At 45.5% G+C, this 25,731-nt stretch overlaps 1 protein-coding gene across 3 annotated transcripts in view; it reads left to right on the plus strand.

Moving 5' to 3' along the window:
• The first annotated feature begins 10,987 nt into the window (after window positions 1-10,987).
• The window catches only part of GALNT9 (polypeptide N-acetylgalactosaminyltransferase 9), a 246,241-nt gene continuing 231,497 nt past the window's right edge, over window positions 10,988-25,731 (plus strand). The window contains exons 1-2 of one of the 3 annotated variants that reach the window (XM_064168137.1): window positions 10,988-11,035; window positions 19,666-19,820. In XM_064168137.1, the coding sequence (XP_064024207.1) occupies window positions 11,001-11,035; window positions 19,666-19,820 (190 nt within the window). In that variant the 5' untranslated portion in view covers window positions 10,988-11,000. Of the gene's footprint in view, window positions 11,036-19,231; window positions 19,821-25,731 lie in introns of those variants that run through there. The other 2 variants (XM_064168135.1, XM_064168136.1) reach the window with 2 other exon arrangements.

The raw sequence follows: 25,731 nt of genomic DNA on the forward strand, positions 1-25,731 counted from the left end.
GGCTGGCCTGGATGATCTTGGAGGTCTCTTCCAACCTGGTTGAGTCCATCCTCAGCTGCAGGTGTGGGTGCATTTGAGGAGTACTTTTATTCTCCGTGAGGAGCGTAGCTTTAAGTTTACTGCCCAGTGAATTATGGCAGTACCTGCTGCACTGATTAAAAGAGATTTATTCTTCAGCCAGCTTTCCACTCTGGCCATTATTGGAGGTGCATTTAGACAGCTGGACCAGGAGCAACCAAACAAAAGAAGCAACCTTTTAAAGGCAGGGAAACAAGGTACCACACTGTGGCTAGTTGTGAGCTGTTCTGCAAAGGGGACCACGCAGGGAAAGGAAAAGCTGTTTTGAATTTCAGACTGATTGTAAATGACAAGTTATCAGGGAGCATGAAGAAGGAACTGCTGTACATTTCATAACACCAATACCCTTTGTTAGACTACAGACAAAAGCAGGCTTTGACTTGAGACTACAGGAGAATACAAGATGAGAGTCTATAAAGATGGAACATATTGATCTTCCCTTTATCTTTTCAAAGCATTACTCTTTTGTCAAGGGTTCCTATTTTTGTATAGCACAGTGCTCCTCTCTCCTAATACTTTGTGCATTTCAGTGCACCTTTTAAAGGGAAATACTATCTTAATGTTTTCTGTCATTATATATATATATATCTTTAACCTAAATATTTTTGATGACTAAACCACAGCAATCTGCAAATAGTAATAATAAAATCTATGAAATGAAACAGTAGAAGGAGTTGGTTCCAAGCCTGGCATGAAAACACACAGGTTTGTGTTCTTCACTGAGGATATATTGATTTGTATGAACTTAGCTTTTTTTCTCTCAGCCCCAAATCAAAGTGGGTTATTTTGAAGTATGCTGTCTCCTCTAAACCCTAAAAAGGGAGAGTGGAGATACAGAAATAGCTGGTTTTTCTGTTTGTTGGCTAAAGTAGTGTACTCATACCATCCATCTCCAAAATGAACCCTTTAGGCTTTTTTAGTAAATTAAAATGAAACTAAACAATTTAAAAAAGTGGAATTTTTTTAGGAGTCAGAACTAAGTCCATTTCCTGCCTGGGTGTGATTTAGAAAGGAAAAAGTATGGAAGTTTCAAACCAAAATAACCCTTTGCACAGGCTCACAGGATGTTAGGGGTTGGAAGAGACCTCCAAGCTCATCCAGCCCAACCTAGCATCCAGCCCTAGCCAGTCACCCAGACCATGGCACTAAGTACCTCAGCCACGTTTTGCTTCAACACCTCCAGGGATGGCAACTTCACCACCTCCCTGGGCAGCCCATTCCAATGCCAATCACTCTCTCTGCCAACAACTTCCTCCTCACATCCAGCCTAGACCTCCCCTGGCACAGCTTCAGACTCTGTCCCCTTGTTCTGTTGCTGGTTGCCTGGGAGAAGAAACCAACCCCACCTGGCTACAGCCTCCCTTCAGGTAGTTGTAGACAGCAATGAGGTCCCCCCTGAGCCTCCTCTCCTGCAGGCTGCACTCCCTCAGCCTCTCCTCACAGGGTTTGTGTTCCAGGCCCCTCACCAGCTTTGTTGCCCTTCTTTGGACACCTTCCAGCACCTCAACATGTCTCTTGAATTGAGGAGCCCAGAACTGGACACAGCACTCAAGGTGTGGCCTGACCAGTGCTGAGTCCAGGGGCAGAATAACCTCCCTTGTCCTACTGGCCACACTGCTCCTGATGCAGGCCAGGATGCCATTGCCTATAGCTGCATAGACTGTAGATATCTGCTTGTATATTGTGCTAAGCTGCAAGTATAAAACTTCATTCAATTTCCAGAGTGGCTGAGTCTAGTCTGGGTGATTATCTGAAGTGTGAGGGGGCAGGTAACACCCAAACTGTCACAGTAACTATGGTTCTTGTTTTTTCTCTTCAACCAGGCAGAGTTGGGTCTTTACATCTTTAACACCCTTCTGATTTCTAAGAGCAATAGAGAACTCAAAGATCCACAGCTCTGTCTGAAGCTGTGTAATTTGATTTTGCTCTCTTTTTGACGTTGATGGGGAGTAGAAATTTGCCTTCCAATCTATCAACCCCGAGCCTGGTGGGTTTTAAAGCCTCCAAAGGTTCTTTACAGACAGTTCTACTGTTTGTTTCCAGAGTTTCAGTGCTGCTTTAAAATGTCACCTGTTCCTGCCTTTGTTATTTTAGTGGACCATTCTAGATAGTAGTAGAGTTAACTTGCTGGGGTTTGTGTTGTCTGCCAATTCCATTTCCAACTTGTGTGTCCCAGAGGACCACACAGAGAAAAATCCCTCTTCTGTGTTGCCTGCAGCATTATCCTTCTTTCAACTTTCCTATGAACTCATGTGAGGGTGATGTAAGTGTGTTTGGGTGTCTTTCCTTGAGAGGCTCAAGTGCCTTTTCATTTTGAGCATGGAAAGTTTATTGTGTTTGGAGATTGTCTTTCTCCCTCTGAAGGGAGGAATGCTTGGGGCTATATCCTGAGCTGCTGGAAACTGGCATAGTTCCATTTACTGCTGCAGCACCAGGCCAGGGTGTGAAAAGGAATGCTAGAGGCATTTTAAAAAAGATATGAACCTTGGGATTTATGAATGAATATTAATATTAGATTAAGGAAAAATGAAAAGAAAAAGAGAGAAGAAATTAGTAGGAAAGAGCAAAAGAACTGCAAGAAACAAACAAAACATTACTTTTTAATTGGGTTGTGCATTTTCTAATTCCCTGTTCTAATCCAGTGTCAGCAGCTGGCTTGTGACAATGTGTTCCCAAAAGAACAAGCAGTTTTCCTCTAACATACCAAACTGTGTCCATCATGGCAGCGTTGAGTGTCTTGTTTGCTATCTGGCAGAGATTTTCATTCTTTAAACCAAAGGGATCTTCTCTGCATCTCAAACCCCTTCACATTCCCATTAGGCTAAGAATTGTTATAAAATCATAGAATCATTTAGGTTGGAAAAGACCTTTAAGATCACAGAATCCAACTGTAAAGCTGAATGATCTGCTGTAGGATTTACTGTGATTTAGAGGAGTGAGTGGAAAGGCACTCAGAGATTTTTAGCGGTGGTAAGACACAGTCAGAGTTGTTATCATGTACCACAACTCGGAGAAAGAGAGATTACAGAGGACAAAAAGTGGACAAAAGGTTTACTCTTGCCACTTGTAACATGCTGCAAGTTCTTAAGGCTTTGTTATCACACAGCTAAGGGACTGGAATGCTTCCTTTGCTAAGGAGCTTTCCCAAGGTGGAGCTCTGCCTTTCGCTGTCCTTCAATAGCATTGTGAGGTCTCAGGCTGGGATTTAGTGCTGACACTGCACTGCACCCCAGGCATTGCTTCAGTAGTGTACAGTTCTCCAGGGGGTTAGTGTGCAGGGTTAACCCTCCTGGAGGGAGTGATCTTGAACCTGACACCCAGGTGGTCTTGACTCCTCCCCAGGGGTGGGTCTGAACACTACCAGGAGGTGGTTAGTCCACTCCCCCTTCCTGGCTAAGATCCATAAAACCGGGGGGAGGGGTTCCTGATTTTTTTCTCTCCCTCCCTCCCTCCCTGCCAGCATCACCATTCCTGTGTCCTGCTGCTCTTTGTCTTACCACGTGGCCATCATCACCACGAGGCAGACAAAACCTATTGCCATCAAACCTGGTTATATATTTAGAATCAGAGAATCACCCAGGTTGGAAGAGACCTCCAAACTCATCCAGTCCAGTCCTGTGAGGAGAGGCTGAGGGAGCTGGGGGTGTGCAGCCTGCAGAAGAGGAGGCTCAGGGCAGAGCTCATTGCTGTCTGCAACTACCTGAAGGGAGGCTGTAGCCAAGTGGGGGGTGGCCTCTTCTCCCAGGCAACCAGCAATAGAAGAAGGGGACACAGTCTCAAGTTGTGCTGGGGGAGGTCTAGGCTGGATGTTAGGAGGAAGTTGTTGGCAGAGAGAGTGATTGGCATTGGAATGGGCTGCCCAGGGAGGTGGTGGAGCCATCATCCCTGGAGGTATTCAAGCAAAGCCTGGATGAGGCACTTAGTGCCATGGTCTGGTTGACTGGCTAGGGCTGGGTACTGGGTTGGCCTGGATGATCTTGGAGGTCTCTTCCAGCCTGCTTGATTCTGTGATTCTATGATTTTGGTAGTGGGTGTCTCCAGCATACTTTGGAAATCTCGGTGACTGTTCACTGATTCTAACATAAATTTTCCTTAAGATGAAGTTATTTCCTGACAAAGATCAGCTTCAGCACTGCTTGCTCATTTCCATGTTTGAACTTACACTGGTGCTATGCACAATTAGTGGCAATTACATGAAGTTACATTTTCAAGTTGGAGGATTTCCTCGGTGCTGAAGAAATCACTGATGATCTTTATATCCACCAATTCCACTTCCATTACTGTTGCAGTGTTACGTGGCAGTGTATTCACCTATCTAATATTAGATAACCTACTTTAAGAGTAATCTGATGGATTAATTTATGTCACACAGAGTGGATGTTATAAAGACATCCTATTCTTATCCCTCCTCTCTGTTGTTATTGGTCTTATCTGTGTGTTGTGTGCCAGGTGCAAGCATCTCACTCTCCCAGTCAGGGTCACGTAGGTAAGTTCCCTATTCAAGCACTGAGAACAAAAGGTTCAGCAAAGTGGCACAGCAGAAAAAGGGAATTGTGATGAAGACAAAAGGGTTTCATCAACAGAATGAATCCAACAATAATCAGTAGTTGTGCCTGTGATGAGTTGCAGCCAGTGGTCAGGCCTGTTCTGTGAATATTACTGCTGGCTCTACAACCAGATGAAGTTGTGAGTTTTTAATCCTTTCTCCCTCCTCTGTTTCAAACCTGACTGGTGCACTTGTGCTGGAAGTGGTACCTCTGCAGAAGGTACTGCCTTTCTGAAGCCTTCCTAAATACTATTTCCCCAGAGCAAACCTGGTGAACAGCTCTGTGCACAGGCAGGTAACCTCACTTGTCTCCAGTTAGCCAGATGACAAGATGTCTGGGCTTTAAAATGATGTATTACTTGTGGGTCTCTGTCGTGTAGTGAATGTTGCCACCCCTAGAAATGCATTATTCTTCCTGTGCTATTTTTTTTTTTGCTGAGATGAGAAACCATCCCATGCCAAATCCTCTGAGACTCTTCTTTGCCACAATGCAGGAATTCTCCCTTCATACCCTTACCACAAAGGTCCTTAAGATCTAAGAGGAAACCAGTCTCATCTATTGTGCCAGTTTGAGCCTAGTTGAGATATTTTGGTGAGAAGAATTAGATGCTAGGCTGTGAAAAGGAAATGATGGTGATGTCTGCTGCACTCATAGGCCTGCTGAGATGTATAAGAGCAAGAACATAAATATAGATAAGGCAGTTGTTTGCTCTCTGTTTGTGGGGCTGCACTTCTCTCTAACCTAACCTGCTGTCTGTGTGACTAATCCATCTGCTTCCTAACCTCCCTGGCTGACCCTCCAAGCTCACCTTTAACATAAGGCAAAGTCTGGGATAAGGTAGAGGGGTGGGAAGAAGGTGGAAGAGTGGTTGAGAGCCCCTCCTGGGGACTCTGGTTTCTGGGAGGGCTGCTGTGTTTCTGTCCAGGGAGGTGGTGGAGTCACCATCCCTGGAGTTGTTGAAGCAAAGCCTGGCTGAGGCACTTAGTGCCATGGTCTAGTTGACTGGCTAGGGCTGGGTGCTAGGTTGGACTGGCTGATCTTGGAGATCTCTTCCAACCTGGTTGATTCCATGAATCTATGATTTCTGTCTATAGCTGTATACATTGTAGATATCTGCTTGTATGTTGTGCTAAGCTGTAAATATAAAGCTTCATTCTTTAGTTTCCAGATTGGCCGAGTCTAGTCTGGGTGATTTTTTTTTAAGGGGGGGAGGGTGTTGGCAGGTAACACCCAAACCATCACAGCTATTTTAGATACAGGCAGATCAGATGAATTTGAGATTTTAGTTAACTTTCTTTTATTCTTTATTTTTTTTATCCAGTCTATGCTAGACACTGTTGCTAAGTCCATTAGATTCCACTGTATTAACCTGCCTGCCACTAGTTTCCTCTTGACCTAATCCAGTTCATGTTATGGTTTCCTCTTTCCCCTGTTCAAGGAGTTGCAGTATTTCATGTGACAGACAATTACTGTTGCAAGAGAATTCCCCTCACCTTCTGTCAAAAGTTGAACGACCTCAGTCTATCACCAGAGCCGTGCTGTAGTGTTTACTCTGGCAGGGTACCCTACTAATTGTGCTGCACAAAGCATGTTAACAACCACTAGTTCTCATTCAACACTGTCTCTGTTCAGTAGCAACCAACCCCCCCTGTGTTTTGAGCCAGTGCAGCTCCCTGCTAACTTCTGCCAAGATGTGTCCTCCCAAGGACCTGTGTGTCTGAGGGAGGGAAGGGAGTAACCACCACCAGCTTTGCTCAGCACTCAGCAGCCTACTCACTGCTTGATGCTGAACTTTGGTTTCTATAAATCAAAAGCAGCTCAATAGACATTAAAAGATTCAATGTCAGGAATTTTTTTGTGAGATGATACAATTGGGCATGTGTTTGGATAGAATATCTAATAACTGATAATCAATAACACAAGGAAAATGACAGACCTGATTTATCCCCCTTGATGCTTCCTTTCTGTAGCTGGACTCTGACCTTTCTGGCTGGTATAAATGTCTGTACTTGGAAAAAATCAAGGCACTGCCATAAAATATCTCTCTGTATTTAGTTTCAAAAGCAGTGAGTGTTCTTGTATCTGCAATTATATGTCACGATGTAGTAGCTAAAGGCATACACAGTCTGGAATGCTTGTGAGCTTGGCCAGAGGCTTTGATGCTGCAGCTCCACTGTGAAGGGTTTTGATGAGAAATACTTTTCCCTCAAAATAAGTAAATATATAAATAAATTAAGCTCTTCTACTTCGTAGCCCAGAGCAAGATTAATTAAGAGGGAAAAATGCTTAATCTATCTGCTCACCATAGAATTAATGAATAATAAAGAATGTCTTCCCAGCATCTACAGCTGAGAGGGTTAGGAATGTCTGTGCTTGTCATACCTGCATGTCTCTGCCTACCTGCAGCTCCTCTCACCATGGTGCTCCTTTGGCAACTGTTTGTTTTCCATGTTTGTTGAAGCTGCCTATGGTCTCTAAAGCAATTGAGATGAAGATTACTAAACTCAAATTCCACCATGAAGATTACTAAACCCAAATTCCACCATGAAGATTAATAAACCCAAATTCCACCATGAAGATTAATGAACCCAAATTCCACCATCAAAATTAATAAACCCAAATTCCACCATCAAAATTAATAAACCCAAATTCCACCATCAAAGTTAATAAACGCAGATTCCACCATGAAGATTAATAAACCCAAATTCCACCATCAAAATTAATAAACCCAAATTCCACCATGAAGATTAATAAACCCAAATTCCACCATGAAGATTACTAAACCCAAATTCCACCATGAAGATTAATAAACCCAAATTCCACCATCAAAATGAATAAACCCAAATTCCACCATGAAGATTAATAAACCCAAATTCCACCATGAAGATTAATGAACCCAAATTCTACCATCAAAATTAATAAACCCAAATTCCACCATCAAAATGAATAAACCCAAATTCCACCATGAAGATTACTAAACCCAAATTCCACCATGAAGATTAATAAACCCAAATTCCACCATCAAAATTAATAAACCCAAATTCCACCATCAAAATTAATAAATCCAAATTCCATCATCAAAATTAATAAACCCAAATTCCACCATGAAGATTAATAAACCCAAATTCTACCATCAAAATTAATAAACCCAAATTCCACCATGAAGATTACTAAACCCAAATTCCACCATGAAGATTAACAAACCCAAATTCTACCATCAAAATTAATAAACTCAAGTTCCACCATGAAGATTAATAAACCCAAATTCCACCATGAAGATTAATAAACCCAAATTCTACCATCAAAATTAATAAATCCAAATTCCACCATGAAGATTACTAAACCCAAATTCCACCATGAAGATGAATAAACCCAAATTCCACCATTTCCCTTATGGTGAGCCATCCCAGATTTTTAGGTGGAGAAATTGCAAACCATGGAGGTTGTGTGGTCTGGATCAGGAAACAGCATAGCAGTTCTTTAAGACATTTGCATAGTCCAATATAGTCTTCAGTGTTCTTTTCCTACAGACTGGCTTCTTTTCAAGTGTGCTTCAAACACAAAAAAAGCTCCAGGACTGTTAAATGGGACTTTGTCCTTTACTGGGAATATCTGGGAAGTCAACTCAACTAGATGAGCTTGGTTTCATCATCCTACTTCCATCTGTTAAGACTTCTCCCTGGCATAGCTTTTAGGATGGAATTTTACCATACATCAACTTCTTATCTTCTTGTTTTCTTTCTTTCCTTTTTTTTTTTCTCCCCTTAAGATGGTATTTTTTTAACAGTACATTAAAGACTTTAATGCTAGAAATGGTTTGGTTTCTATTTAAACATTCTGAACATCTCTGCTAAAGGCAGATACAAACTGTACTAAATGTTCTGTATTACTCACGCACGCACTGTCCCTGTGAACAACATCATACATCAGAGGCAGCAGTGATGCTTCAGCTTTGCCCAGTGACAAGGCACCATATAGCTAGGCTTGGCTAAAAATGTCAGTGTCAACCTTATTTGCCAAAACATGCTTTCTTCTTTCAGGCTGCCAGTTGTTGTTTGAAAATAAATGGAATCTAAAAATCTCATTATTTTTATTGTTTCAAGGCAGCACTGGGGGCAGCTCTGGGGGTCAGAAGGTAACAATACTAATTTACCCCTGTGCTTCTGCACTTAGAATATTTAATCTCTTGTGACTTTGACATGGTGACTGGCTGTACTTCTTAATTTTGTTGTGAAGATGTTGCTGCAGGGCCATGCATCTCCTAATAATGTGCATCAAGACAGAGACAAGGAAGTGATGAATTTTGTATGAGGCTCTTCTCCTAGAAGTGGATCAGCCTGGGTAAATACCTGCAGAAGTCTACATGCCTCTGCCTCATAGCAGAAGTGAGACTGTGGTGACATTGACCAAAGACTAATGTACCCTACTGGGTTCAGGGTGTATTTTTAACTATTTGAAGCCAGTGATAATATTCAGGTTTTTCATAGGCTTTTGGCTGCACTGGGCAGCGAGCAACATCCTTCCAGCTTTTTAGTCCCAGTGAAGAACTGTTATGCTCATAGAATCATAGAATCAACCAGGTTGGAAAAGACTTCCAGCTCATCCAGTCCAACCTATCACCCAGCCCTAGCCAGTCAACCAGACTGTGGCACTGAGTGCCTCATCCAGTCTTTTCTTGAACACCTCCAGGGATGTTCCACCATCTCCCTGGGCAGCCCATTCCAACGGCATATCACTCTCTCTGTGAAGAACAAGTATCTACCTGTTATGTTCAACATCTGCCTGAGAAACTCCACTTCTCTTTGCCAGCCCTTTTCAGTAAATTGGCTTCCTCCTTAAACACAGCTGTACTAAAACCATACCTTAATATAAAACTTGATCTGGACAGTGATTTCTGCCTAAGATCGTATTTGGTTGAATACTAATGAAAGAGCTGACTCCAAATTCTCTTACCATAACAACTCTTCTCTTACCATAAGGTTGGCTGTTGAAGAGGGAAGGTGAAAATGAGACAAAGGGATTCCAAGGAGGAGCTCAGGGTCATAGTCCACAGATGTCAATTGACAAGGCAGAGCTGAAGATTGTTTTATTGTTGGGATTCTTAGCACCATTCATGAACTGTTTCTTTGAAACAATGCTATCAAAAAGCAGTTTGAGCTTTAAAGGCTGTACAGAGTGTGAGAGCAGTGAGACTGACTGCAACAGAAGAGGGAACACCAGGGAGTGAGGAGGACAATACTGATCTGTAAGAATAGCAGAAGTCTCAGTATGCAGCCACCCAGCCATTGTTTAGGCTTCTGTAAGTTTTCAGGCAATGGGCATAAGTAAATGTGTGGTTTAAGGAGTATAATGAGCTAATTTCTGTTTCTGCAACAGCTGAATATTGAATTATACTTATGCATCTCTTGCACATTTATTTTCATTACTAGAACTCTCATAAACAGAGAAGCTGTGTCATAGAATCATAGAATCAACCAGATTGGAAGAGACTTCCAAGATCATCCAGTCCAACTTATTGACCAGCCCTATAGACCATGGCACCAAGTGCCTCATCCAGGCTTTTCTTGAAGACCCCCAGGGATGGTGATTCCACCACCTCCCTGGGCAGCCCATTCCAATGCCAATCACTCTCTCTGGCAAGAACTTCCTCCTAACATCCAGCCTATACTTCCCTAGCACAACTTGAGACTGTGTGAGAGCCTCTCTATCTCATCACAGTACCTCTGCAATTCCTTCTGGTAAGTTAGGATAGTTATCAAAACCATCAGGTTGCTTCCTAGGACCCCAGTGTGTTGCAGAATTAGCTGCTTGCCTGCCCACAGGAAATGTGGTCAAGGCCCTCACAGATCAGTGTGATCAAGGGCACTGCCACATGGACTCCAGACGATTCAATGTGAATTATGCCAGAGATGTTTATTGATCATTTTGGCTCTCAATAGATACCCTCAGGGCCACAAGGCACATGCCTACACATTAGCATAATTAGTCAAGGACAACCCTCTCCATCAGCATAAACCACGCCTTGTTTCCCTCATTAACGAGGTGTCTGTTATCTACCCCTTCTGAGATAAGTCAGCCAGCAGCTGGTGGGAACCAAGGTCAGCATCCACCTGTTAGTATCCTTCTTCACTTTGCATTCCCACACCAGTGCAGCGGCTGTCAGGCAGGTTCCAACCACCTTCCCTTTTCAAAGCACAGATGGACTGAGCCTCTCTGCCATTTGTGGGAGGAAAGGTCCTCAAATACCTTTTTCTGTTGTTGCATGGTGTAAATCTAAGGCGATGCAAATAATGCTTGATCATGGTGAATGGTGCTAATCCTCTCTTAGCAAACAAGCACCTATTCTGAAATTACAGTAGGAGGCAATAATAGAAAATGGATCAAGGGCTATGCAGATGGATTTTTAAAAGGTAGGAGCTCAGCTCATCCTTATTAAAATTGATGAGAGCTCTAATGTTTATAAATTAGAGCTTTGTAAAATGTAAGCATGTGGGTTGAATATTTTAGTCCTGGCAGTTATTCATAGCCTCTTTTGACAATGACAGGTTTATTGGGGGTTTTACTGCGTGTTTGGCTAATTGTTGGGTTTTAGCTGTATGCTGTTTACTACGGTGCGGCCATCAGCGCAGTCTCACAGGCAGGAAGGAAACAGATCTGCCAGCAGTTGTGCTGTGGTTGTATAAATCCTCTCTGCAGAGTCAACCTGCAGTTTTAATAAAGTATGAGGCTGTACTCAGCACTGGTCAGACCACACCTTGAGTACTGTGTCCAGTTCTGGGCCCCTCAATTCAAGAAGGATGTTGAGGTGCTGGAACATGTCCAGAGAAGGGCAACAAAGCTGGTGAGGGGCCTGGAGCACAAACCCTATGAGGAGAGGCTGAGGGAGCTGGGCCTGTTTAGCCTGGAGAAGAGGAGGCTCAGGGGTGATCTTATTACTGTCTACAACTACCTGAAGGGGCATTGTAGCCAGGTGGGAGGTGGCCTCTTCTCCCAGGCAACCAGCAATAGAACAAGGGGACACAGTCTCAAGTTGTGCCAGGGTAGGTATAGGCTGGATGTTAGGAAGAAGTTCTTCCCAGAGAGAGTGATTGGCATTGGAATGGGCTGCCCAGGGTGGTGGTGGAGGCACCATCCCTGGGGGTCTTCAAGAAAAGCCTGGCTGAGGCACTTCGTGCCATGGTCTGGTTGATTGGCTAGGGCTGGGTGCTAGGTTGGACTGGATGATCTTGGAGGTCTCTTCCAACCTGGTTGATTCCATGATTCTGTGATTCTATGTGTGGGTAGTGCATCTCTGTGTCACGGCAACAGGAGCTAGGACACAGCGCAGGTTGTACGTGTGAACATCTGCCCCACGTGCAAGTGGGAATTGCTGCAGTTTTAGAAGGGAGTGTCCCGAAGTTCCATGTAGGAAACTTCTATGTAGGCTTTGCAAGTGATTAATACTGCCAGAATTAAAAGGATATGTCTCTGTATGTCATTTCTGGGATATGTGTTCTGATTTTAAGCAAGCTCATTTGATTTAGAACCATCTTTAAGACTGTGTTAAAATTCAGCACCCTCAGGCTAATCTTGTGAATACTTTAATCTCTGTGTTATTCCTACCAGCGTGAGTAGGTCTGCTGGTTATGAATGCCTTTGCACCCTGTAATCGTGACCCCACTAGTAAACATTATGGTATCAGGGAAATCATCTTGCTCAAGTAAGTGCATTCATCTTGGTTGAAACCACAGCACTTTGTGTGGTCATTCTGGTCTGAGTAAAACAGACACTGATGACATTCTGGGCTATCCAGTGACCATATACCTTTACTCTCTGAGCCAGCACTAAATGGTCCCAGTATATCACTGAAATCACAGTATCATCAGGGTTGGAAGAGACCTCACAGATCATCAAGTCCAACCCTTTACCACAGAGCTCAAGGCTAGACCATGGCACCAAGTGCCACGTCCAATCCTGCCTTGAACAGCCCCAGGGACGGCGACTCCACCACCTCCCCGGGCAGCCCATTCCAGTGTCCAATGACTCTCTCAGTGAAGAACTTTCTCCTCACCTCCAGCCTAAATCTCCCCTGGCATAGCTTGAGGCTGTGTCCTCTTGTTCTGGTGCTGGCCACCTGAGAGAAGAGAGCAACCTCCCCCTGGCCACAACCTCCCCTCAGGTAGTTGTAGACAGCAATAAGGTCACCCCTGAGCCTCCTCTTCTCCAGTATAGAAGCACTGCATGGAAATGCCTCATGCCATTTTGGCTTCCAGCCTCTTTAGTCAGTTGGATACCAGCTTGGGGGATTCCTCTCTCACCGCCTCACCTGGGCATAGCACTTGGGTGCTAGCAGTGATGGGCATTTGGTCAACTGTGAACGTGTTCCAAAGTGTCTATATCAGCGTGAGCAGAGTTGCAGTTTGAAGCCTTTGGGGCCTGACAGTGTTTTGTTGCCACAGGAATCATTTGGCTGTTTGCCCTCTGGTACCACTGTAAGACCAGCTTGCCATCCTCTCCAAAGCTGGAGGTGGTGGAGTCGCCGTCCCTGGGGCACTTCAAGGCAAGGTTGGACGTGGCACTTGGTGCCATGGTCTAGCCTTGAGCTCTGTGGTAAAGGGTTGGACTTGATGATCTGTGAGGTCTCTTCCAACCCTGATGATATTGTGATACTGTGAAAGCTGCAGCAAAACCAAGAAGAGGCTGGTTGGAAATGTGTCAAGTAAGAGCTAATTAGGGCTCCTTTATTTATTTCACTCCTAACTTGCAAGCTGCTTTTGCAGAAACCTTCACGCAGCTTCGTGCAAACATTTGTTCTGATCTCTGCTCACAGGATCTGCTGTGGTAGGCAGGGGGCTGCACAAACACCGATCTGCAGCAGCACTTGAAGAGGCTGCAATACCTCTTTGTAACAGGACGAGGGCCTCAGTTCTGTGTGTCTGGGTAATGCAGTAGAGATCTTGGACTTTGTCGCCTGTCTTTATCGTTGTTTTCTTCCACAAAAGCGATGTTTAAGTAGAAAAATACCAGGCTACATTAAAACTCTAAGTGATGGGCTGCTAAACGCAGCTGGGCTTTCATTAGGAAAGTGCTAGGTGATGCTGCTGTGTGGGGATAACCACAGCTGCAATCTGCAATTGCACATCACCGGCATAACATTTCTGCTGTCGTTGTGAGTTTCTTCTTCTTCTTCTTCTCCTTTTTTTTCTGTACTTTAAAGCTAGTGTTCAAATACTTTAAACATCAAAGTATTCCCTTCTCCACATTATTCATTTTTGCAGATGTCTCATATCGTGCACTAGAATGATCAGAAAGGTTTGTCCCTTTAGATATGGTAAAGCAATCTTATGTCCTGTTGGAGAAGTGGTTGGGAATGATTTCATGGTTATTAACTTGATTTTTTTCTTTTTTTCAACCTAAGCTTTTTAAAATTCACTTAAAAAGAACTTTCAAGCAACTTTTCAATCATTTTCTCCCTGCCTTTCCTCAAAAGTAGAATCCTATTTATGTTGTTTCTTCATCAAGCGCTGTGCTGCGCTGCTTGGGGTCGTTGTGGCCAAAGTGCAGAACCCTGCCCTTGGGCTTGTTAAATCTTATCCCATTGGCCTCTGCCCACCCATCCAGCCTGGCAAGGTCCCTCTGCAGGGCTCTCCTACCCTCCAACGAATCCACACCTGCTCCTAGCTTGGTGTCATCTGCAGACTTACTGATGATGAATTCAATCCCCTTGTCCAGATCATCAATAAAGACATTGAACAGGACTGGGCCCAGCACTGAGCCTTGAGGAACACCACTAGTGACAGCTGCCAGCTGGATGTGGCACCATTCACCAATTGCTTCAGCTCCTTCTAAGGACATTAAAATGAAATGCCACAAAAAAAGCATCTCAGAAAAACATTGAAAGTCCTATTGATTATCTGAGCATGTACCCAGCAGAGCTGGGACTCTGCAAGAGAAGCCACACTGATTCCAAAGGTCCTGCTGTGGGGCTGGTACTTTGTAGGTCTGATGTGGTTGTTTATTTATAGCTTCTTCTGACCACTATTGAGGAAAAAGTGAACTTGAGAAATGTCCAGATGCTGATAGGTACCTTGATCATATTCAGCTGCTGCACAGCCTACAGCTTTTGCTAGAAGGTTAAAAAAAATAAATCTATTTGTTCTGAGTTGATTGAGCTGAGGAGCTCCAAATGAACTGGGGTCAGGTTGATAGTCACAGTATCACAGTATCACCAAGGTTGGAAGAGACTTCACAGATCATCTGTTGCTTTGACTAGTTGCATGATGGGCTCTGCAGATAATGACTGCAAGACTGATGCTTTACTAAATGTTCTTTACAAAATCTTCTAGTTCAGTGTTGTGTGAAGTGAAATTTACTGTCTCTGACCTCAGTAGCTAAGCAGAACGGGATTGCAGATGCAGAAGCAGCTGAAGTTTCCCTCTGTATCAACAGCTTTGTGCCAAGGTGGTGTGCTCTGCACTAACTGAAAGTCAACAGAAGCAAAGATAACTGTTGCAAGATCAACATTATACAAGACCAACCACAGTTTCAAGGACAGACACAGGCAATAACAAGGTTTGGTTTGTTATGCTGCTGTTACCACTGCAGTCTTAGCTATCTGACAACCCCCTAGCAGCCCAGAAGTGCCCCAAGGCACTTAGGGGAGATGCCTGTGGTAGATTTTAGAGTGCTGTCCAGTTTTTTAGGGTCTTTACCTGTGGCTATTTAACATACTCTTCATCTTCAGCCCGCTGTCTTTCATCCAAAACTGTGTTCTGGCTGAGCACAGTGACAGCAGAGAGATGTAAAGTGTATGACCAATTCTAGGCTGTCGTTGGAATATGCAGTATCTTGGTATTTCTTCAGCTTCCTAATCCATACGTGTGAAAACATGAGCTCTGTGGAGGCAAATAGGAGAAAAAACAGTGAAAGAGTAATGGAGAGAAGCTGCATTTGTGATTTGGAGTAGAATCCTAGTAGTAGTGATTTGAGCAGACAGTGAGGTGGGTTAGGAACTGGTTGCAAGATGAGAGTTCAGAGGGTGGTGATCAACGGTGCCAGGTCCAGCTGGAGAGCTGTAACCAGTCCCCCAGGGATCAGTGCTGGGGTCAGTCCTGTTCAACATCTTCATCAATGACACTGATGAGGGCACAGAGTGTCTGCTCAGCAAGTTTGCTGATGACACCAAACTGGGAGGCTTGGCTGATCCAGCTGCAGGCTGTGCTGCCATCCAGAGAGACCTGGACAGACTGAGAGCTGGGCACAGAGGAACCAGATGAGGTCCAACAAGGACAAGTGCAGAGTCCTGCACCTGGGGAGGAATAACAAACTGCACCAGTACAGGCTGGGAGGTGATCTGCTGGAGAGCAGTCCTGTGGAGAGGCACCTGGGAGTGCTGGTGGATAACATCCATGGCACAGCAATGTGCCCTGGTGGCCAAGAAGGCCAATGGGATCCTGGGGTGCATTAGGAAGAGTGTGTCCAACAGATCAAGGGAGTTTCTTCTTCCCCTCTACTCTGCCCTGCTGAGACCTTATCTTGAGTACTGTGTTCAGTTTTGGGCTCTCCAGTTGAAGAGGCACAGGTATCTGCTGGAGAGGGTCCAGTGGAGGACTACAAGGATGATTAGGGGACTGGAGGGCATGGCTGATGAGGAGAGGCTGAGGGACCTGGGGCTGTTTAGTCTGGAAAAGACTTAGAGGGGATTTGATAAATGTTTATAAGTATCTGAGGGCTGCCAGGCAGGTCAGGGACAGGCTCTGCTCACTGCTCCCTGGGATAGGACAAGGAGCAATGGGTGTAAGTTGCAGCAAAAAAGGTTCTGCCTCAACACAAGGGGGAACTTCTTTACTGTAATGGTCACAAAGCACTGGCACAGGCTCCCCAGAGAGGCTGTGAGGTCTCCTTCTGTGGAGCCTTTCAAGGCCTGTCTGGATGTGCTCCTCTGTGTTAGATAGTATTGTCCTGCTCTGGCAGGGGGGTTGGACTCGATGATCTCCTTGGGTCCCTTCCAACCCCTAACATGCTGTGAGCCTGGCATTACCTCTGGCTTCTTCAGTCGATTTGGAACAAGTTAGCAATGTCTCCTCATGCTCCCCGTTTGTCAGAGGGTTCAGCAGTCAGAGCTGGCAGGTTTGTTTTCAACAAATCCAGATGTTGCATTTATTGCTTCTGATGTAGTTTTCTTCTGTCAGTAGAAGCCTTTCTGAGGGAAGAAAAAGTGTAACTTAACCCTCCTGGGCAGAAAACAGTGACTTCAGTTGAATGATGAAGTCACCATCCCTGGAGATGTTCAAGAAAAGACTGGATGAGGCACTTAGTGCCATGGTCTAGTTGACTGGATAGGGCTGGGTGCTAGGTTGGACTGAATGATCTTGGACATCTCTTCCAATCTGGTTGATTCTATGATTCTATGATGTTTGTGTGGAAATATTTTAGAGCTTTTTGGGTTTGTTTCAATGCAAAAAAAACCCCAAAACATTACCTTGAATTAATTTTATTGCCTTTTTTTCCAAAAGAAGTTACTGCTTCAGTCAGCTCTGAAAGTAAAGATGAAAATGTCTTCTGCAACTTGCTCTGAGATCTCTGACTGAACAGTGATTTATAAGAGCTAGTTGTTATTTGAGTGGTGTTAGCTTCAGCTGTATGAACATATTCTCTTGCTCTTCTGTACATACCACAGACTATTTTAAGGTGACCATTTAAGAGTGGTTACTTAGCAAAAGGAAACCATTGTTTGACCTAAGTCAGTCATGAATGAAATTATGGCTTCCAAGGAGCCTGTTTAAAACTGCCATGATGTGAAAACAAAACTCCATCAGAACGTGGTAAAACCTCTGATGCAGTCAAAGATGGTTTACAACTCGTGGGAAAAATGAGACATGTGTCAGAATCCAGAGTTCTTGGGGCCAGCCTGTGAACTTGGAGTTCACAGTGCAAACAGTCATCTCACAGATTCTTAACCATATCAAGACCAGCAGGTGTTGCTATAATATATTAAATGCTGTGGAGACATCTAATAAGCTACACTTGAGCATTTTTAAAGGAAATGGGTATTTTGTAGGGAAATGGGATGCTATGATAGGATGCAATAAGAATACTTCTAAAAGAATCAAAACGCTGGAAAATTGCTGCTTCTGCTGAGCTGAATTTTACTACTGCTTCAGTGAAAGCACTTCTGACCCTGCATTTAGTTCTTTCTTGTGTTCAAGAACATAGGACTGTAGGAAGTGACTAAATCCTGTGTAAGGAATTGGCTGTTTGCAAGAAGCTGGTGGCATCTTTTCCAGGGATGAGAGTTTATACCTCAGGAATCCCTGATCAGGCCTTGCCAAGTTACAGTAAACTTCGAAGTTGTAACTTTTGCTGGGTTTTGAGCCTGGCAGCTGATAAAATCAAGAATGAAAAAGATCTCCACAGCCAGGGTTATACTGTGGTATGCAGTCCTCTAAGTGAGATGGCATACAAAGGAGGGCCCCTGTGAACGGGAGTGGAGAACCTGCCAGTTGAAAGTGCTTATATGATGTCCACAGGTATCGACCTTAGAGATCTTGATAATTCTTCATCAGTCACTGTCTGTGACTGCTGTGGTTGAAAGTGAGGGCTTGTGCTGCTTTTCTGCCCCTGTGTATGGTTCTATGATAGGAAAGGCATGGACTTGGACAAATATGATCAGAGGGCTGGACCAACTCTCCTGAGTAGAAGGAGAGACTGAGAGACTTGAGATTGTTCAGACTGGAGAAGTCTCCAGGACAGTTTATTGTTACCTTCAAATACTTAAAGGGAGTATGTAAGAAAGGTACCCAGCACAACCCTTTTAGCAGATTGTGTTGTGACAGGACAAGAGGTGTTGGCTTTAAACTAAAAGAGTTTTAAACTAGACCTAAGAAAGGCATTTTCTGTGGTCATGGTGGTGAAATAGATTGTGTAGAGAAGTGATAGAAGCCACATCCCTGGAAGCATTCAAGGTCAGCTTGGACAGACCTCTGAGCTACTGATCTAATGTCCTTGCTTACTGCAGGGTTGGACTATATGACCTTTAAAGGTCACTTCCACCTCAAACCATTCTGTGATTCTGTGTATGCTTGCAAGAACTTCTCATGCACATGGTCCCATGTCACTTCCAGGTACATCCCTAGCCAGCATTGTGCTTTGACTGCTGGAAAGCTCATGCAGCTGAGCGGGTTACCAGCAATCCCTCTTGCTGGGAGCCTGTGAACTTGTCAGCTTGTTTCTAGCGGTGAGGCGAGTGGAGCATCCTCTCACCTCCAGCGCCTGCACCCATAGGCGAGGACGATCTTCGTCCCGCGCCTTCGCAGGTGCTGCCTATAGCGAGGCTTGGGAAGGGTAAGGGCCCTCTAGGTGGGCAGTGAAGGGAAAATGGCCACTGGCGTCTTCCGTGGAGGAGAAGCAGGCAGCTCCTCCGGCTCGGTCACCGATCCGGCGTGCTGAAATTCAGCGGCGAGTGCCGGGGCTGCACCGCAGGGCCCGGGGGCTGGCGGTCGCCCTCGGCGGGGCCGGGATGCGGGGCGGGGAGCCGCGGGCGAGGCGGGGCGGCACGGCACGGCACGGCACGGCGGCTCCACCGTGTGCATGTAGATGAGATCCCCCGGAGCACGTCACTCCGCACCGGCGCTCTGCGTTTGGGGCGGCGGAGAGTGAGGGCGGGCGAGCGGGAGCCGCCGGAGGAGGAGAGGAGGAGAGGCGGCGGCGGCTGTGCGGCCAGCGGCGGCTGTGCTCCGCGCCCCGCGCTCCCCGCGCGGCTCTCCCGCTCCATGTCGCCCAGCGCTCGGCGGCGAGGCCCCCGCGGGGCAAAGGCTGGCGCCGAGCGGGGAGCGGCGCGGCGGTGCTGAAGGACAGCTCCGCTCCGCGCTCCTCCGCGCTGCTCCGCGCCCCGGCGCGCCCCGTCGCCGTGTGGCCGCAGGGCCGCCGGCCCGCCGCGCCTTGATGTGCCCCCCGCCACCGCGCTGGCGGCTCCCATGGCGGTGGCACGGAAAATCAAAACTTTGTTGACCGTGAACATCTTGGTCTTCGTGGGCATCATCCTCTTCTCGGTCTACTGCAGGATCCAGGACCGCTCCCAGGAGCTGGTGCAGATCGTCCGGAGTGCGGACCGCCGGGCCAGGAGCCGCGGCGCCAAGGTGGGCAGCCTGGCGGACAGGGAGTCCATCCTGCAGCGCCTGGACCACCTGGAGGAAGTGGTCTACAACCAGCTAAATGGTACGGAGGGCTGGGAGGGGAGGCAGCACCGGTCCCGTGGTGCCCTGTGTCCTGAGATGGTGCCGCAGACTGGGGAAGAGCGCCCGAAGTGCCCTCCCGCTGGGGAGGGAAGCTCGGGCACTATACACGCTGATCCCAATGCTGCTCAAGAAGGGATGAGGTAGCTGCAGGGTTTTGCTGGAGGGATTTATTGAGACCCCACACACCAAATCTCAGTGCAAAGTCAGGACTTTTTCATTAGATGCAAAGTTAAGGAGGCAGTGGAGTTTGTGAGTTTAAGAATTGGTGCAAGTCCCTACAAACTGTACGAGGTTTTACAGTTTACCTGGAGGCATTAACGCTGCATGGGCAAGCGTTTGTACAGCAAATGCACTGTAAGGCTATAGCTGGAAGTCATCTGCTGCTCTCAGAACTACTTTAGAAATCTTCTCTGGAGTTCTGTGCTGTGTACTTTAAATGGTCTGTTTAAGCACAACACCTGTGTGTTTCTTTAATGATTCTGATATTTCAATTTGATATTATCTTTGGTGGAGGAGGTGAAGCACCCACCACTTCTTTTTATGACATTCCATTCCCATTCACCAGCCTTGAAAAATCCTCATAGGTAAGCAAAGAACCCTTCTGTGGTAGTTAGGAGAGGCTAAGCCATAAAAGTTGTTATTGGACCAACTAACATCTCACGTAGGAACTAATTCTTCTAAACAACTGCATTTGTGTTTGTGCAGACTTGCAAAGTTTTACATGTGGACCATCAAAGACATAATTCTGTGATCAAATACAGCAGTGCTTTGGATAAGAAAAGGCTGAAGGAGTGAACTGTAATATAAATGTAGCATTTAGTGGCTAGTACCAAATAAAACTCTCAGTGTAAATATGTTTAAGTCTACCAAATGTGCTCCTAGGCTGCTTGTGAAAAGCTTACTCGTAACATTGATTTAACAAAAGCTGCTGTAGTCTCAAAGTGCAGACGAATAGGAGGGTTAAGATAAAATATATTTTCTATTACTACTTTCTGAATGACTGTATAAATCCATGCAGGTGAGACTGTTATGGTAATATGCAGTCTGTACCAGCAAATGTTGTGGAACAGGCATTCCCTCGCACACACCTGTATAAAACAGGGCAGAGAGAAGGGGGATGTGGAGTGTGGGTGTTAGTCACGGAAATGCACCTCCCTGAGTGAAAGGAGATGTGTCAGCAGCTGCTTTCTCCTCACATTCTGCAGCGGTTTGGAAGAATGTAGGATTTAAGAGGGAAATCCTCCTCCCAGATTCAGCAAAGCCAAATTAGATCGGTCCCTTAGCTATATCCATCACAGCCCAACCGAATGGGTGCTGTCTGTGGCCCGAATTGATGTGTTCTTGGGGTTGTTGGTAGGTGAAACTTTAGACAGGATTTCCTTACTCTGAGTTCATCTTGGTGTGGCATCCTTTGGAGAATCACCAGGGGTCTTCAGTGCAGTAGGCAGGCACCGTTGCACCTGATGACTGTGGCTTCACAGTGAATGAGAATTTTTCTATGAAGAATGTCTCTATTTTGGGGACTTTCTTCTTGGTTTATTTGGTATGAAACATCGTAGTCAAATGACCTGAATTTAAACACTGCAGGCAGTTTCTTCTTGGAAGTTCTTACGCAGGAAGATAATAAACACAGAAAGTTTTTTCAAGCTGAGCTGTTCAGATTTCCTATTTGTTTCCCTTCGGTTTCCATCTGACAGATGCTTTGTTTATTACACAGTGGCACATTAACAGGAATTAGTTATCTTAGCATCGTGGTGAGAAGATACTTTGTTGCTTGTTTTGTTTTGTTTCCCATTTTGTGGCAACACAACGAAAAGAAGTGCTAAATCGCTGGGAGATGCTCCATGGAAATCATCAGAGCTGGTTCACTGTGAGTGAAATCAGGATCAAGCATCTGTGTTTGGGCTTAGCTCACTGGTATCCCATTTTGAATATCATGATTTATTACATATGCCACTGAAGGATGTAACACTGCTCTGGCAGCATTGAGATTCCAGGGAGCCTGTCTGTGGCAGTGCTTTAGCATGCCTCATGGAAAGACTGTGTTACAGAAGCACTCTGTTTACTCTGAAGTGCTTCTGTTCTGTCCTCATGTCGAGCAAGGTTTCTCAGGTGTTACTCTATATACTGCTTTATTATAAGGTTAGAGGGCCACTCAAGGCCTTTTTAGATGTTAATTCTCATGAGAGTGGGTCAAAGTCACTTTTATATGAAGAGACAGATGTGAGTAGGCAGATGTTATTCTTAAGGAATAGGAAATCCTTGCATATCCACAACTCCTGCAAGCACCAGGAGTTCAAATTCAGCTTGGTTATTGTTAGAGTAGGTCTGTCCAGATCAGTATTTCCATTTTCTACTCTTGGTTTTGAGATCAGCAAATTTAGAGCTGCCCATTAAGTGTCTTACATTTCCAGTAACGAAGTCTCAGTGTGAGTATTTCTCTTTTATTTGGGTTAGCCCTGAACTGGTAAGACTTCACCTGGGTTTTCTAGGGACTCACTGAAGTTCCAGTGCAATAGAAAGAGACTTCTGTGAGAGCCCAGCCCTGCAGCTGCATCTACACCGAATTCTGTTTCTGTCACACTTGTTTGCATGCAATCAAGGGAACGTTGTTTGAAAGTGTACCTTCTGCACAGAAAAACAAACACAGCAGCAGCATTACAAGTGTATCAAGAGGCAGCCTGAAACTAATCACCAGAGAACTCATTAACTTTTCACTCTGAACGAAACCTGTGTGCACGCTGCCTGTGGAGGTGCGTGTGGGATGCAGAGGAGCGTGCATGGAGGTCAGCCTGAAGCTGGTCCTTGCAGTTCTCCTTGGCAGAACAAGAGTTTTTAGAACTGGATGAGAATTGCCACACTTCCCTGCAGACCTGCACCCAAACAGCAGTTTTCACTTGGCTCCTGCTTTGGTTTTCTATCAACTTAGAAAAAAAAAATGGTATTTCTGAAAGCCTTTGGTTTTCTATCAACTTAAAGAAGTAATATTTCTGAAAGCCTTCTCTTAATGCTCAGCTGCTGCTGGTTTGAGGGAAATAAATGATTGCTGCATGCAAAGGGAAAGGAAAGCAATGGAATTTCCATGGTGAAACTTTATATTACCTCTTAATGTTTGATTCTGGGTATAATGTTTATTTTGGGAAATGAAGTTATCCAAGATCTAGTTCATCAATCTATATATGTATGTCTTTACTATGGCACTTCTGTTGGTGATTATGACTTACTGTCAGGCAACACACAGCTAATCCCAGCCAGCCTTAGGAGCAGCTCACGAAATGCCACTGTGATAACACTTTGGTGCTTCATTCCTTTTGCCTCTATCTTTGGGAAAGGGCAAACCAAAACTAAAATGAATTGACCAAATTTTCCCATAATCGCTTCTGAATCTGAGTCTGTTGCTAATGATTTATCATAGAGGATAAATAATTTTTGATGCCCCAAGTAGATCATAACCTTTCATGCCAAAAGCAATTGAAGGGTCAGGCTATGATTTCACTGTAATTGCTTTTTTCCCTTTTCACTGTCTCTTTCCAGTAATACACAACAATCGATACAGCATGTAATTAGATTTCATTCAATCTGCAAAGATTAAGAGAGTTTTCATCTTCTCATTATGTATGCTCACATCATGTCTTCCTACCCATGTTTTCTGCATTAGATCTCTTTGACCTGTTCTGTGGCAGACTTGGAGGGATGCATGTGGAGTATGCCCTTGAATTGGACAGATTATCATTCTGTCCACATCATAATTTGATTTTGCTCTCTTTGGGAAGATTGAATAGTGTGGCCAACAGGTCGAGGGAGATGATTCTTCCCCTCTACTCTGCTCTGCTCAGACCCCACCTGGAGTACTGTGTCCGGTTTTGGAGCCCCCATTACAAGAAGGATGTGGAGATGCTGGAGCGTATCCAGAGAAGGGCCACGAGGATGCTCAGAGGGCTGCAGCAGCTCTGCTGTGAGCACAGACTGAAAGAGTTGGGGCTGTGCAGGCTGGAGAAGAGGAGGCTCCCAGGTGACCTTCTTGTGGCCTTTCAGTATCTGAAGGGGGCTTGCAAAAAAGATGGGGAGAGACTTTTTAGGCTGTCAGGGAGTGACAGGACTGGGGGGAATGGAGCAAAGCTGGAGATGGGGAGGCTAAGGCTGGACATGAGGAGGAAGTTGTTGAGCATGAGAGTGGTGAGAACCTGGAATGGGTTGCCCAGGGAGGTGGTTGGGGCCCCATGGCTGGAGGTGTTTAAGGCCAGGCTGACTGAGGCTGTGGCCAGGCTGATCTAGGGTAGGGTGTCCCTGGGCATGGCAGGGGGATTGGAACTGGCTGATCCTTGTAGTCCTTTCCAACTCTTACTGATTCTATGGTTCTAAATACAATAGCAATTTCCAGGATGATAAAAGGCTTGTGTATTGCATATGCATTCCACGGAGGAGGCTAGGGAGAGAAAAGTGGACAATACACATAATTGCAGTCCCACAGGCTTAAACTGATGGAAATAACAGGTCCTAGGTGCAGAGGACTGATTCATGCAGACTGGCTCCTGATTTTTAGAGTGTATTGGATTCGAAGTGATTGCATTTAAAATTCAGCCTGGCAATCTGCATACTTAAAAGGTGGAGTAGTATTTTTAACAGGACAGTTTGTTCTTCATCTGCTTGGAGCTGGTCAAAAACAGCTCCGAGTTTCCACATCACCAAGAATGGGGAACAGGCTACAAATGAATCATGCACGTGTCCACGTCAGATTTGTCCAAAAGAAGCTTTTACAGCTGGCAACTTTCAGCTGAAGAGTAATTCTCAGAGAGGCAAAGCTGCATATACATGGGGTAGGATTAAGCGTGAGTGCCAGCCTTGCCGTAACGAAACTGCCTCTCCTCAGACCTGCCCACAGCTCCTCATAGCTGTTCCTACTTGATTTGCTTACAGTCTGATGCTAACATGCATCTGATGAAGCTAGCACAGAGCTGACTCCTTAAGTATCCACTTTACATGTGGGGACCTCTCTCCTCTCTGGGCTTTCACAGTATCATCAGGGTTGGAAGAGACCTCACAGATCATCAAGTCCAACCCTTTACCACAGAGCTCAAGGCTAGACCATGGCACCAAGTGCCACGTCCAATCCTGCCTTGAACAGCCCCAGGGACGGCGACTCCACCACCTCCCCGGGCAGCCCATTCCAGTGTCCAATGACTCTCTCAGGGAAGAACTTTCTCCTCACCTCCAGCCTAAATTTCCCCTGGCACAGCCTGAGGCTGTGTCCTCTCGTTCTGGTGCTGGCCACCTGAGAGAAGAGAGCAACCTCCTCCTGGCCACAACCTCCCCTCAGGTAGTTGTAGACAGCAATAAGGTCTCCCCTGAGCCTCCTCTTCTCCAGGCTAACCAATCCCAGCTCCCTCAGCCTCTCCTCATAGGGCTGTGCTCAAGGCCTCTCCCCAGCCTCGTCGCCCTTCTCTGGACACGCTCAAGCATCTCAATGTCCCTTCTAAACTGGGGGGCTCAGAACTGAACACAGGACTCAAGGTGTGGTCTAAGCAGTGCAGAGTACAGGGGCAGAATGACCTCCCTGCTCCTGCTGGCCACACCATTCCTGAGGCAAGCCAGGATGCCAGTATTCCTTGTCCCAGGGAGTGGCTTCTTCCTGCGGTGTCAATTTGAGGCTTGTTTCAAGAGATGTAAGGTTGGGCCTGGTGAAGTTGGGAGTGAAAAACATCAGCTACTATTTTTAAGTAGGCTACAGTTTATCAGTTTACTACACAGCACATATGAGAGGTCTTTCAACTGTGCTGCATCTGTTACTCAAACTTAGCTCAGTAACTGTTGTAACAGGCCTGATCTTCTGTCTTGCCAAGTGATAGTCAAGTCCAGAAGACTAATTCCCACTTCACGTTGACTTCAGCTCT

Source organism: Pogoniulus pusillus, chromosome 30 (assembly GCF_015220805.1).
Source record: "Pogoniulus pusillus isolate bPogPus1 chromosome 30, bPogPus1.pri, whole genome shotgun sequence".
Taxonomy (NCBI): Eukaryota; Metazoa; Chordata; class Aves; order Piciformes; family Lybiidae; genus Pogoniulus; species Pogoniulus pusillus.